The 14,808-nt window shown below is 55.8% G+C and overlaps 1 protein-coding gene across 5 annotated transcripts; it reads left to right on the forward strand.

Moving 5' to 3' along the window:
* Positions 1-3,307: 3,307 nt before the first annotated feature.
* On the forward strand, positions 3,308-14,808 carry LOC123363140 (zinc finger protein 777-like). Of its 5 annotated transcripts, none has more exons than XM_045004003.1 (7): positions 3,308-3,411; positions 4,819-5,211; positions 5,657-5,783; positions 6,343-6,456; positions 10,104-10,232; positions 10,347-10,481; positions 11,743-14,808. In XM_045004003.1, exons 1-7 carry the CDS (start codon positions 3,376-3,378, stop codon positions 12,714-12,716), a joined length of 1,908 nt encoding a protein of 635 aa, XP_044859938.1. In that variant the 5' UTR covers positions 3,308-3,375; the 3' UTR covers positions 12,717-14,808. The 5 variants fall into 5 exon arrangements, with proteins under 5 accessions (XP_044859938.1, XP_044859936.1, XP_044859937.1 ...); XM_045004001.1 differs by having other exon boundaries at positions 3,321-3,565; positions 4,765-5,211; XM_045004002.1 differs by having other exon boundaries at positions 3,321-3,565; positions 4,765-5,211; positions 10,350-10,481.

The following is a 14,808-nucleotide window of genomic DNA, read 5'->3' on the forward strand; positions in this document are numbered from 1 at the left end:
GCACGTTTGTTTCCAAACATGCCAGGCTTCGCCTCCGTCCACTTCAATCATGGCTCACCTTGGTGTACCACCCGGGCAGAGATAGCTTACTCATGGTCGTCTCGTTCCCCCCGAGCATCCTAGGCTCCCTTGACCGGGAGTCAGCGCCCTCCCTGGTGTATCCAGGGATGCTGTTCCATTCACCCCTCAGGGTCCCTCACGACAGACACCCCATCTCTCGGCTGGGTGCTCACCTGGGACAGTTTCGCACTCACGGCCTTCGGTCGGCTCAAGAGCTGGCCTTACATGTCAATGTCCGAGAGCTGAGAGCAGTCTGCCTTGCATACCAGGCGTTTCAGCTGGCGGATCGCCTCAGCAGATCCTTCCTGTCTCACAAGTGGTCGTTTCCTCCGGGCATTATCCATTCTGTTTTCCGGAAGTGGGACTTTCCCCGCATAGCCCTCTTCGCTCTCGCGAGAACGAAAAGAGAGAAGTTCTCCTCATTCCAAGGCCTCTCCCCAGGCTCGGTCTTGGAGGTTTTTTCTGATGCCGTGGATGAGCCATCTGCTGTACGCTTTTCCATTGTTCCCGCTGGTTCACAGGGTCCTGCTAAAACTCCGCAGGGACAGAGCGCACCTGATCATGATCGCTCCAGCGTAACCCAGACAGCACTGGTACACCACGTTGCTACACCTGTCGGTAGCCAACCCTATTCCCCTGCCTCTTTGCCTAGACCCCATGACGCGGGATCACGGCAAGCTTCACCACCCGGATTTGTAATCCCTGCACCTCACATCATGGCTGCTGTGTGGCTAAACCGATCCGAGTTACGTTGTTCTGCCTCGGTTCTACAGGATTCTCCTGGGTGGTAGGCAATCTTCCACTCGGTTAACGTATCTGGCCAAGTGGAAGCGTTTCTCCTGCTGCTTCGAAACACGCGATGTTTCTCCCGCCGAGGTCCCGATCTATTCCATCTTGGACTACCTCTGGTCTCTCAAACAGCAGCGCGATCATCATTAAGGGTACACTTGGCAGCCATCTCTCCCTTCCACCCAGTGGAGAGTGGCCGCTCCGTATTCTTACACCTTGTGGTTTCTAGGTTCCTCAAGGGCTCGGAGCGTTTGTACCCCCCCCAGTTGGCCCCACCAAAACCTGGGTCTTCTACCTGGTTCTAACCAGTTATGACTGCCCCATTCGAGCCACTGACAACATGCTCGCTGTTATACCTGTCCCGGAAGACAGTTTTCCTCGTAGCCTTGCCATAGGCCAGACGAGTCTCCGAGCTTCAGGCTCTCACGATGGACCCACGCTATACTGTGTTCCTCAAGAACAAGGGCAGTTGTTACCACGTCCGACCTTCCTCCCTAAGGTGCTGTCGGCCTCTCATATCAACCAGGAGATCTTCCTTCTGGTCTTCTTTCTGAAGCCACACTCATCGTAAGGAGAGCAACAATTGCCCTCCCTAGACGTCCGTAGGGCGTCCGCAATCTATATCGAGCGGACAAAGCCCTTTCATAACGCCCCTAAATCTTCGTCATACTGGCATGCCGGTCGAAGGGAATACCTGTCTCCTCCTACAGGATTTCATCTTCAATGACGTCGTGCATCTGCACCTCCTGTGTTTTGGCCCATGTTCCATAGAGCCACCTTGCTGCACATTCCACCAGGGCTCAGGCTTCTCTGCTGCCTTCCTGGCTCACATACCCTTTCAGGGGATGTGTCGTGCAACTACCTGGTCCTTGGTCCACACCTTTGCCTCATTGGTCCAAGAGTACAGAGCTGATGCAGCCTTTGGCTGAGCAGTTTTGCATTCTGCAACATCTAACTCCGACCCCACCGCCTACGTAAGGCTTGGGAATCACCTAACTGGAATGCATATGAGCAATCACTCGAAGAAGAGACGGTTACTCACCGTTGTAACTGTTGTTCTTCGAGATGTGTTGCTCCTATCCATTCCAGACCCGCCCTCCTTCCCCACTGTCGGAGTAGCCGGCAAGAAGGAACTGAGGGGCGGATGGGTCGGCAGGGGTATATATCCTGCGTCATAGTGGCGCCACTCCAGGGGGCGCCCAGCCGACCCACCGAGTGTTGCTAGGGTAAAAATCTTCCGAAGAGCCGTGCACGCGCGGCACGCACACCTAACTGGAATGGATAGGAGCAACACATCTCGAAGAACAACAGTTACTACGGTGAGTAACCGTCTTTTCATGTAGGATAGGTCCATCATGGCTATTAGCCAGGATGGGCAGGGTTGCAACACCATGCTCTGAGAGCCTCTGTTTGGCCGAAGCTGGGAGTGGATGACAGGGGATGGATCACTCAATAATTACCCTGTTCTGTTAATTTCCTTTGAAGCACCTGGGATTGGCCACTGTCGGAAGACAGGACACTGGGCTAGATGGACCATTGCTCTGGCCCAATATGGCCGTTCTTATGTAAAAATTAATTCTAATAAAAATGTTTAGTATAGAAATTCCCAACATCAGTCAAAATTGATCACTTTGGCGACGCAGCTCTGTCTGCTGGATGCCTTGGCAGAGTAGGTGAGTTCATGTAAATACCTTCTGGTCCTAAAGCCTTTCCCCCTTCCCTGGCTCATCGCGAGCTGTCAGGGCAGAGCTCATTCAGACCTTGCTTACAAATCATATTTTTAAATTATAAGGTTGGCCAACATCGCTGAAACCAGTGCGCTGACCGTGTCAGCAAGAACAGCTGTTGGAGGAGGCTAGGCTTTGCTTAGACTTTTCAACCCTATTATACTTTTTCAGGTACATGTATTTTCTCATACACTGTATCTGCTTTTAAACTGTGCATTGAGGTTTCAATTTCGATTTCCAACCAATGACAAAATTGGCAGCACTGCATGTAACTAGTTGACCACTGGGGGGTGTTGGGGAAATGCAGGGGGTGAGGGAAGGCCCAGTTACACTGAATTAAGCCTCCTGCTGCAGCACCTCAGCAGGTTACATGAAGGAGGCGCAGCAGTGACTGGGCATTGGGGTGCCTGTGGCTCTAAGAGCCCAGCCCTGGGCAGCCCCTGCTGAGAGGTGCTGTCTGTGGGAGGGGAGATAAAAAAGCCCCTCTGCTCCCCCCCCCCATTGCAAACCCCGGGGGCTCGGCCCTGGGGTAATTGTCACCCCCCTGCCCCTGCCTGTGCTGGGGCTTTACCCTCTGGCAGCCCCTGACCCCTGGGCTTAACTCCCTCTCCCTCCTCCCCCCAGCCCCTGTCCTAACCCTGCCTCCAGCTGCTTGACACCCCCTCCCCCGCCCCCAGTCAATTTCCGGCCCCTGCCCGCCCCCCTGTACAAAGCAGCCAGCAGAAGCCCAGGGCTAGTAAGGGCAGGAGGAAGGGCCGTGGCTTCATCAGCTGTTACTGAGCATGCGCGGTTCGTGCGCATGCCCAGTGCACACCCCAAGCCGCCCATCCCCGTGGTGAGCCGTGTCCTGCCCCGGCCCGTGGCGAGGCGGCGCCGGGACCCTGCCCAGCCCGGAGCGGGAGCGGAGCTCGGCCGGGCCGGGCCGGGCCCGCTGGAGAAGCCCCGCCCGCCTCCCCGGGGGGGCCATGGCCGAGCGGGCCGCTGCCCAGGTGAGGGCCCGGCGGGCGGGGGAGCCTCGGGCCCCGGGAGCTTCTCCCCGCCCCGCCCGGCCTGGGCCCCGGGAGCCGGGCCGCGGGGGGCGCGGGGCTGCCCGGCCGGGCGGGGGCTGAGCCCCGGGGCGGGGCGATCCCGGCCCGTTTCTCCTCCCCGGGGTTTGCCGCCCGCCGCGGTCCCCTCCGGGTTAGCGGGACATGAGCTCGGCGGCCGGGGCAGGAGCGTGGGGACCCGGCCCGTGTCCGAGCGGAGGCCGCGGCCTAGCGCCGCTCGGGTGTCACGGGTGCGGTGCCAGCGGGCCCGGCCCGGGCGGGCCACAGAGCGGCCCCCGGGACAGCTGAACACCGACCCGGCCGCTCGCCGCCGTCTGTCGGGGGCTCCTCGGGGCCGGCCAGGCCAGCGGGGGCGCTCAGGGCTCTTACGGGGCCACCAAGGCGTCTCTCCCGGGCCGGCACTGCCCGGCTCCCCCATGGGCACCGCGGGGCGGGTTGTGCCCACGGGAGTTGGAAGGTGGGTAATGAACAGGGGCGGCGCTCGCGATTTCGCTGCCCCAAGCAGGGCGGCACCCGGCTCTGGGGGACCTCCCTCAGACGTGTCTGCAGATGGTCCGCTGGTCCCGCAGCTCCGGTGGAGCATCCGCAGACCGGCGGACCCTCCTCAGGCACGCCTGCGGGAGAGCCGCCTGCCGCCCTCCCGGCGACTGGCAGAGCGCCCCCCGCGGCATGTCGCCCCAAGCATGCGCTTGGCGTGCTGGGGTCTGGAGCCGGCCCTGGTTCTGACTCTGCCTGGACCCTGGTTGCTGCCAAGGCCGGGATCTAAAAATGCGGCCACCCACTTAATAGAACTGCAGGTAACGAATGGGGCCATAATAAACCTCTTGAGTCTTGTAGTCAGTTCCCCGCCAGATTTCACGTGCTAAGGTCTGCGATCCCACCTGCAGCCTATGATGAAAATATCAGGCGATCTGTGCCTGCCACACCGGGAGTGCGAGCAAACTTTGAAACCTGGGAAGTGCTCAGCAGCATGGAGCATGGGAGCAGCTCTTTATTGTGCCTAGGGTGACCAGATAGAAAGTATGAAAAATCGGGACAGGTGGTGGTGGGGGTAACAGGTGCCTATGTAAGAAAAAGCCCTGAATATCAGGACTGTCCCTATAAAATTGGGACATCTGGTCACCATAATTTTGCCTCTGCAGCTAGATCCTGGTTCTATCTCTGGCTCAGTTTTCACTTGCTGTCCTTGCAAACAGGACAAAACGGACTCGCAGCAACAGGGTGTGATGCCTTTCCAACCCCTTGCCGTCCCGGAACAAACTGTGAGAGAAACTCAGCTGGGCACAGCAGCGATTTCCCTGGCTGTAATGACTTCAGTCCAAGCCCTGGAGAGGAAGGTGGAGGCTCACACCACAGGGTGGCTGAACCTGGAGGGGAGAACGGGGATGACTGAGAAGAAACTAATAGACTGTGAGAGGACAGTGGTGGAGTTTGGGAACCAGCTGGAGAGTAAGTGGGCCGTGCTGGAGACTCTGATCCAGGAGAATAATCTGCTGCAGAGGAGGCTGGAGAACGTGGAGAACCTGCTGAAGAACAGGAACTTCTGGATCCTGAGACTCCCCCCAGGCACTAAAGGGCTGGTCCCCCAGGTAACTGTGTCCCAGCTCGTGCCGAGGGATGCCAGCAAAATATAATGTAGAATTATCAGATGGTCTTGTTCATCCACCATGCTGTGAAATCTTGGGACCACTTGGGGATGCCCCACGAGCCGCGTCACTATAGTTGCAAATTGTGATGTATGTGGCCCCAGCACGTACACAATGAGGTTTGTCAGCAGCCTGCAGAGGGATGAAGGTTTAAGCAACAGCAGTGCAGGGATCCCCTGGAGGCGGGGAGGTCCTGAAGTCCTTTTAAGGTACAGGGACGGAAGTAAGGCTGCCTTGCCTTGTCCAGAGGGCTAGTGACTGTCTGTGGTGACAGTGGGGCTGGGGGTTGTTTGTGCTCCTTGTCTCATAACTAATAAAAGATGTAAGGAGCTGTTAACAGGATAGAACAAAAGCAGCAGGCGTGAGCATGCAACGCTTGTGATTTCAGGTGCCGGTGACGTTCGATGACGTCTCAGTGTATTTCAACGAGCAGGAGTGGGGGAGCTTAGAGGAATGGCAGAAGGAGCTTTACAAGAACGTGATGAAGGGGAATTATGAGACTTTGATCTCGCTGGGTAAGGATCCGTTTTCCCTCCTTCGTTAGAAGCGGTAAGTTGTGTGCAGTTCATGGGCTGGAATCCAGCTCGGAGTTATCCTCCACTTGCGTTGCATTTTGCTAGGTCAGCACTTGAACTTTCAGAAAATCTTGGAGAGCTACAACTCTGTGCATCCTCTCATAGGAACACAGAGTGAAAGTTACCCAGTGGTGGCTTGAGCTCTCCATGTCCTGTGCTTTCTCCCGCTGGATAATAATTGCATGTATCTGCTCCGGCCCGAGTCGTCTTTGCAGAAATCTGATGATGTCCACTTCTGACTTCTCTTGGTTCTGATCCACGCTCCGTCACTGTAGGTAGCACCCACGTGCCTCATCCTCACAAACCCCTGTAAGGCAGGGCAGTATGGATGCAGAATTGAGGCCCAGAGAGATTAAGAGCCACATTTTCGAATGCTCAGCCCCCACCACCGGGGCCAGATTTTCTAAAGAGCCGTGCTCCCGCCATTCTGTGCTCGTTGGAAAACCTGCAATTCTTTGTAATGTCGTGTTCCCTGCTCTCATTCTTTTCTTTGAAATAGATTATGCCATTTCCAAGCCTGACATCTTAGCCCGTATTGAACAAGGGGAAGAGCCATGTATCCGGGATCAGCAGGACTCAGAGAGAGTAGAAATCCCCGTGGAGCCTTGCACAGGTGAGTGCTGCTGCTTCTTCAGTTAGCGTCCCTCTGGGTGCTGCACTGTAGCTGTGTCTGGGCCTCTGATTGGAGACTCTCAGTAGCAGTCTCTGTTCGGCCTGCACATGCGGCCTCTCCGCCTCGTGGGCTGCCTCGAGGTCATCCAGCGCTGCACAGGCGAACCGCCCACTGCTCCTTCTCAGTCGCCCTTGGCCCGGGAACGGAACAAGTCATTTTTAGTTCTTAGCATTTCCATTAGCGTTTGTAGTGCCTAGAGAGCCCCTTTCCCGAGGGTGCTCGAACTCCGCTCCGCCCCAGGCCCTGTCCCCACTCCACCCCTGCCCCTAGGGCATGCCCCACCCTGACTTTTCCATTCCACCCCCTGCCTCGCTCTACCTTTTCCTGCCCCCGCTCCTCCCCATTGCCCCCTGCTCACCACTGAACAGCTGATCCTCGGTGGACAGGAGGTGCTGGGGGGAAGGGAAGGAGCTGATGGTGGTGACTGCCAGGGGGTGCTGAGCACCCACTATTTTTTTCCGTGGGTGCTCCAGCCCCAGAGCACCCATAAAGTTGGTGCCTAAGTAGGGACATGACCGTTTCCCGCCCTGTTTTAAAAGGCGCCTCTCCTGCAGGAAGGCAATGCCAGGGATGGATGGACACTCTTGTTGTGTCCCGCGTCTCTCGGAGAGGCACGTATTCCGCAGAAGTGCAGCTTCTGCCAGCAGCTGAAGGCTAGATCCCAAAAGAACCGGCAACAAAACTTGAAACGCCTTTCCGTGGAGGGTGCTGACCCTGGTCCCGAATACATTCCAGGATGAAGGTCATCTCCAGAGCCTTCAACCTCCAGAGAGGGAGAATTGCAGAGAAAGTCGGCTGACTGCCCCTCTAAAGTCTGCAAGCCCTCAAACCAAGCTCTTGACCAGCCAAAGGGGATCCCTGGTGTGTTCGGTCACTTTGGCACCAGTGACTGCAAGGAGTGGCACCAAGAGCTCCATATGCCTAGGGACCCACGTAATGCCTTGGGGACCCATGGGACCCAGGCTGGGGAACGGGCACCACTGTCGGTACCGTCTCTACAAAATTGGTGCCAACAAAAAGATCCTTGGCATGGAGCACTTCAAAGCAGCTCCTGTCGGAATGAGCCGCACATAAAAGGCCGTCGGTACCGAGTCAGCATCAACAACAGTCCCTGACAGCAGCGACCACAGTCATGTCACCGGAGTTCTGCTTCTCTGGTTCCTCCACAACCGTAAGGTCCCGAGAGACCCCACTACTTGGTACCCAGCTCCAGCACCGAGCCCATCTCGGTCCACAGAACCACCATCAGCACCGGGGTGTTCACCTCCAGCGCCCTTATCAGTCCCACCCTACTCCAGCGGGGAGTCAGACAGTGACCAGGAGGATCGCTTGTCTCTGGTCTTAGGTCACAACCCTCTGTTTTAGCATCTGAGACCTACACAGCTGCATCCACGCTGAGATCCCCAATCTTCCTGGTATGGTCACCTGTGGGCAGTGCCACCCATGCCCTTCCCCTTCAGTGGCCTTGCTGGGATCCACGGGCAGCCTACAGGCCCCACACCTCTTGGGGATCTAGAATCTCCCACTGAGAGTCCACCAGACGATCCCCTCTGGACTCTGTATCCAGAGCCCCAGAGGTTTGGGAAGAAACTTTCAAGCAACAGGAGGCCAGACTAGAGGTGAAAACCACCCCACCGATGAACATCTCCTCCTCACCTGATGAGGTGGTGATGCCCCCTCCTCCATCATTAGCTGATGATTTTAAGCTTTTCCAAGAGGTGGCTGAGGCTCTGCAAACTCCCTTCAAGGAAGTGAAAGACTCACACCCCAAATTGCTGGACGTACCGCACACCTCTTCCTCTTCCAGAATTGCCCTCCCAGTCAGTGAGGTGCTTTTAGACCCTGCCAAGGCCATCTGGCAGACACACCTCCATTGCATCAACCTGCAAGAGGGCAGACAAAAAATGTTTCATGCCCCCCAAGGAGGCCGATTAGGCAGCCAAGGACTGGAACGCTTAAAGGGGACCGTGTTTGGCTTCTTGTTAACCAGTGTGGTGCTACAAAAGCTCGTTTGATATTGGTTTGGTGACTCTATTATAGAATAAACCACCAGTTCTGGAGGAGTGCGGGCCCCGTTTCTTGCAGTCTGCCCTGAGTGTGGCATTCTTAGCTTCCAAACGTGGCTCCCATATCTTCCTCCCTCCCTTTGATCCTAGATTCTATTCTAGGTCTCAGGTCTGGTCTCTCTCTCAGCTCGCAGTTAAAGTACATCTAGTGGGCATAGCAACTTTTCACCCTCAGGTGGACGGACACTCAGTATTCGCCCATCCAGCAACAGGCAGATTCCTCACAAGCGTGAGAAACCTCTTCCCACAGGTCGGATCACCCACTCCAACATGGGACCTCAGCTTGGTTCTGAAAACTAACTAGAACACCCTTTGAACCCATGGCCACTTGCTCCCTCCTACACCGGTCCGTGAAGACAGCATTCCTTGTGGCCATTACCCAAGCACAGCAGATGTGGAAATAGCAGTGTTGTTGGCACAGCCGCTGTTCACGGTCTTCGTTAAGGACAGAGTCACCCTGAGGCCACATCCCACGCTGCTACCCAAGATAACCTCGTCCTTTCATATGAACCAACTAATTCACTTCCCCGCCTGTTTTCCAAAACCACACTGTGACAACAGAGAGGCAAGACTGCATGTGCTGGCTGTTAGGAGAGCCCTAGCATTTTATTTGGTCAGGACTAAGGACTTTAGGAAGTCTCCTAAACTCTTCCTTTCATTCGCAGAAAGATCCCGAGGCACCACAATATCAGCTCAAAGACTCTCGAGATGGGTCTCCGGTTGCACTAACCACTGTTACCATGTGCGTAACCTGCTGCCCCGTCAGGAAGCCGCAGGCACGCCACAAGAGCCGTTTCTACCTTGGTCGCGTTTCTTAAAGACATCCTCATCTCAGAAATCTGCAGGGCAGCAACCTGGGCCTCTGCCCATGCTTTCGCGGAACACTACGCGATTACTCGGGACTCTTCGGTTCCTCAGCACCATCACCAGTAACAGACTCCACCCCGAAGCCCCAGCCCGCCATGGGGGATACCGCTGGGAAGTCACTGCGGTGGAGCACCCATAGGGACGCTACTCAAAGAAGAAGAGGACGTTACTCACCTTGTGCAGTAACGATGTTTTTTTGAGATGCCTCCAGGCAGGCCACGAGGGAGGGAGAGCGCATGTGCAGGCCAAACAAACGCTGCTACCTAGGTTCTCTGATTAGAGGCGAAGTGACTGTGACCAATTTGTGAGCCTCAGGCTGAGAACCCAGGGATTCTTAGTCTCAGGGAATGAGGTCTGTCACACGGTGACATTGTGTTGATGGGATTGGATTTTCACTGCGGTGTGATGACCTAGTGAAAATGACACTTGTGCTTTTCACTAGGCTGTGACACCACCCATAACTGATGAAGTATATCCCCCCCGTGAGTAACTAGTGACTTGCTTTCCAAACCCGTCTTCCCATGGAGCTCAAAGTGCTTTGCAAACATTAGTGAGGATGAAATCCCCGCGCCCTGCATGGATGGCCAGCACAAACCCAAGGTGCTGCTTTTAAATCGGTGGCTATCTGTAAAACGACGTAATTCTCTTTCTCAGGGCCGGAATCCCCCAGGTTGACAAGTGACGCTCTGTCAAAGATCAAACAAGAGGAGGAGCCACATGTGCAGGATCAAGGTGCCTTGGAGGAAAGTAAAATCCCAGCAGAACACCCACACTGCAGCCCAGGTGAGTAACAGACTAACCCAGCCAGAAACGGCAAGAGCAGTAAATCCTGTCTTTACAAGTGCCTGCTTGCTGTATGTAAGCCAGTGGTAACCAGCACTTGTCATCTCTTCACAGCAGATGTTCCTCATGGCTTCCTACCAGTCCTAACCAACTGCAGGCAGTTAATCCCTCCCATCACCCGTCCTTCCTCCGAGTGTTCGGAGGACTCAGTGAAGCAGAGCCGGTCTCCTCCTCTTCCCTCTGACGAAGGTATTTGGAGCAACCAGCGTTTGTGTTTTGTTGTAACTCATTAGGTGCCTTGGCCCCCGGCAGTACTAAGCTGCTTAGGTGACGGCGTGATGTTCCCAGGCCTGTCTCTCTGCCTGAAGATTTCAGGACAGGCCTTTATGTGACGCAGATGGTCCCAAGGGGTAGAGAAATGACTGTAAATCCCTTTGTCCAGCAGAAAGGGTTGTGAAGAGTAAGAAATGCCATGGCGTGTGCGATCACTGGCTGTTTCTGCTTCAGAGAAGGAACAGCTGGTATGTTCAGTGGCACCTTAAGTGCCTCTGAAGAAGTGGGTTTTTTATGCCCAAATAATTCTGTTAGTCTTTAAGGTGCCACCGGACTCCTCGTTCCTGTGGATACAGACTAACACGGTTACCCCCTGATACTGGTATGTTCATTATATTCCCCCCCCTGACCAGCTGCTCTAATCACACAGGGCTGAATGGAGTGCATTTGGTCCCGTTCCTCCCTTGTGTAACTCCAGTGATCGTGTCTGATGGTAGGGGGCTGGCTGCTCTTTCAGCCTAGCTTTGAGGTTGTTCAGAACTAGAAACGACTGAAATCAGCTAAATAAAAACAGCCAGCTGCTATTCCAGCGCTGCACTCAAATGTGCCCATTGTTTCCTGTTTAGTTCTCTGGGGCAGCCGGGGCAGAGTCTGCCAGCAGTGTCGTTCCCTGTCTGCAATGAGAGAGCTTTGGAACGTGGCTCTTACAGTTCATGTGGGGTTGAACCTCATCACTTCAGGTCTCAGCCAGAGAGGAACTGTCAAGTGACTTTGTTAAATCACTGACCAGTCAAACCAGCCTCCATGTCCCACACTGTTAACGTCAGGCTCTCCATGACAACACCTCAGAGAAGCATACCGGGATAACTCAAGGGTGATTCCAAAGCCTGTCTTCTCCGAGAGAAACCTGAGGCCGCTTTGGAAGGGAGTTACCCAACAGGAGAGTCTTTGGTGCGACTCACCCGGGGCAGTGACCCAGCGTGAGGCCTGTGCATCACTTAAAGCCCAGAGGTCAATTTTACTCTGCCCATAGCAGGTCATTTCCTAAGCTCTGTAAACACTGAGGTGGGAAATGTCTGCCTCTTTCTGAACAGCCACGGCCTAGCATCATGCCAGCGTGCTGGCCTCAGACGGGACCCAGCCCCTGAGCTTAGGAATCAGGAAAGTCCAGCCCTTTAGGTTTCCTTCATGCCAAACCGATGGAGTGAGTAATCTCTGGATTCTGTTTAATTTCCAGCTGTTGATGAAGGGATTGTGATCAAAACCGAGGTGCAGCAAGTGGAGGATGTGCCAGGGATGGCGCTGGAGAGAGCACAAGAGGAAGCTGTCGTGGGATCCTGGGAGCGTGTCCAGGACCCTGGGGAGGAACTTTCTGAAAACCTGCAGGTGCTGGGGACGATGTTGGGAGGATTTGAAGAGGAGGATTTCCAGGATCCTGAGGAGGTAACAGCCCAGGAGGTTGCATGCAGCTCAGTAACACAGCAGAGAAGCCACACAGAGAGCAGGACAGTGACCTCCGCTCACCGGGGTGGGGCCCTGATCCACCACCAGAGAAAGAGCACTCGGGAGAGACTGTTTGTCCACCAGAAGGGCCATGCAAACGAGCTGGTGTACGAGTGCACACGCTGTGGGGAAAGTTTCAGAGCCAAGCAGAAATTTCTGCTGCATCTGCGACACCAGACAGCTGCGGGGGCCTGCACGCTCTCTGCTCCTCAGGAACGTTCAGGCCAAGCGGCTCCCCCTGAGTCCCAGCCCCGAAGCCAGACGGAAGACGGTTCCAGCGGTATCACCAAACGGCTCAAGAGACTGGGTCACAAATCGAGTCTGAGCAAATTCCAGCCGCCTCCTGTGCAAAGGACGTACACGTGCAGGGAGTGCATGGAGCACTTCTCTAAGAGGAGGTATCTCGTCGTGCACAAAAGGATGCACGCTGACCGCAGCAAGGGGTCGCTCATACTGTGTCCATACTGCAGCAAGAGCTTCACCCGTCCCTCTGACCTCATCCGGCACCAGAGGATCCACACCGGGGAGCGGCCCTACCAGTGTGCCCAGTGTCACAAAACCTTCAACCGGCACCACCACCTCGTGGACCACCAGAAAATCCACATGGAGAGAGAGAGGCCCTATCAATGCAGCGAGTGTGGGAAGACCTACATCCGCATGCAGCACCTCCTCAAGCACAAACACAGCCACAGGAAGAAGAAATCGTAACAGGCGAGAGAGCCGGTCTGCAGAAACACTGAGGGGTCAGCGGGGCAATCTGCAGGAGGGAGACGCTGAATGGGCCAACAGCTTCCAGTGTGAATAGCTGCCCCTGGCCTGCCCATGCTCACAGCCAGCCAAGCTGGGGGGCTGCGCAGGTGTAGCCAAGGGGAGGATTGGTCTTTGATTTTTAATGAGCTACGGCCAATTCACCTGGGAGACTAGGGGGTCTGTTGATTTCACCTTATCCTGCTAAGGCAATTAAGGCCAAGCCCTGGTGCGTCAGTGCCGATGGTAAACCCAGGCGTGACAATCCAGCCAGATTTGTTCCTGGATAAGAGGTTACAATAAAGTGACTGCACTGCAGCAGGACGTCACGATCGCAGGAGCATGAACTGGCAGCAAATGAATATTGAAGTGAAAAGCTCCGGTTTTAATGGGACAATACAAATGGATGGAGCGTGGCGGGTGGCTTGCAGCAGCGGATAAGTGACTCCTGTGTTCAGCGTTTAATACGTGTCAGTATTTAAACAGATTCCAAAGCCGGGCGGGCACATTGGGGTCACCTGGTCTGACCGCCTGTATAACGCACACCACGTGACTTCGGCTGAAATAGAGCAACTCTTTTTTTTTGTTTTACAAAATAGCCCTGTCTTGATTTAAAATTGTTAATCACCTGGGAACCTGGGGCTCCTCCTTCGGAGGCAGGGCTGGGCTGAGAGGAGAGGGCCCTGTGTTGCTCACGCGCTGTGAAGCCAGGTGTTAGTTTGCCGGTGCAGGGTCCTGGCGCATGTGTGCTGCCAGGGCTGTGTGTGGTAAAAGCCGCCAGCGGCCCGGGGTGGGGGTGGGGGTGGGGGTGTTTGCTTGATCCTGCACTCTGTCCCCTCCAAACGCCCACTGAGCCCAGGGAGCCTGGAGCCTGGCAGCAGGTTCCCCTGCTCCGCCTGACCTCCCTGTGCAGTGAGAGTGTGGGGAACCCTCCCCTCCCCTCTGCAGGGCTGTGAAAGGAGACGAGGTGGGGGCTGGAGCCAGCTCGGGATGCCAATGGGCATGGGGGAGAATAAGCCGGGGTGGGGGGAGGAGGGGAAGACAGGATGACAGAGCAAAGGAAGAACAGGGTGGGATGGGGGTGGTAAGAATAGGGGGACAGAGCAAGAGGAAAGGAGAGACGTAGAGGAGGGAAGCAAAGAGCAGGGCTGTGTAGAGATGCGACAAAAGGGGCCAGGCTGGAGGTTTATAAAACAAGGAAGGGGCAGGAGCAGGTGCCTTGGTGCACCTGGTCACCCTGATGGAAGAACAGGGAGCTGCTAAGGGAAAGGCAGAGGCAGCCCCTGGGCAAGGGAAACGTTCCTTTACAAAGCAATTAGCCCGCGGGACCCCGCGCCACAGGAACTCGCTGGCGGGGAGGAGGCATTAGGATGCGGCGTGGCAGGCAGCCTGTCTCTCATTTCTGGTTTCCTGGCCTAGGTGTGAGTCCGGGGGAGGCGGCATTGGCTGGTGAGGGCGGCGGTAGATTTGGGGAGACAGAATGAGGGAGCTGCCCTGGCCCCGGCTACAGGCCAGCAGCCCCCGGTTCCCCTTGCTGCCCTGGTACTGACTGGATTCCCCCGCCCCTGAAGGTGCCAGGAGCAGGCTCCGGCCCTGCTGCGCCCCCACGCGCCCTGCCTTGGCCCTGGCCCCCTCAGGCACCACCTGCGCTGCTGGGTCCCAGCGACCTCCCGCCAGGAGGGGCTGCTAGTGTCCCGCTCCCGGGCCCTGGGAGCCAGGGTTCATCTTCAATATACTTCTGTGCTGGTGCGATCTCTGACCATTACAGTTCAGCAGCTCAGCAGGCAGGCACAGGCAGCAATGCACTTGTCCTGTTGCCTTGACTGAGAGAGGGGGAGGGTAGATTTCAGCCAGCTCCTGGGGTAATATCTCACTGGAGATGAAAGGGCTTGTTCAGAGAGAGATTCCGAAGCCTGTAGAGTGAAGATGAGCTAGATGGGTTTGTCTCCATGCAGCTATATTTTATTCTCTGGGGGCTGGGTAGCTACTGGGACTAGATTTCAAGAGATGAATTCCTACTTCTTTCATCCCAGGAAACAAGAGATGTAAGAAT

Source organism: Mauremys mutica, chromosome 2 (genome assembly GCF_020497125.1).
Source record: "Mauremys mutica isolate MM-2020 ecotype Southern chromosome 2, ASM2049712v1, whole genome shotgun sequence".
In the NCBI taxonomy this organism is placed as follows: Eukaryota; Metazoa; Chordata; order Testudines; family Geoemydidae; genus Mauremys; species Mauremys mutica.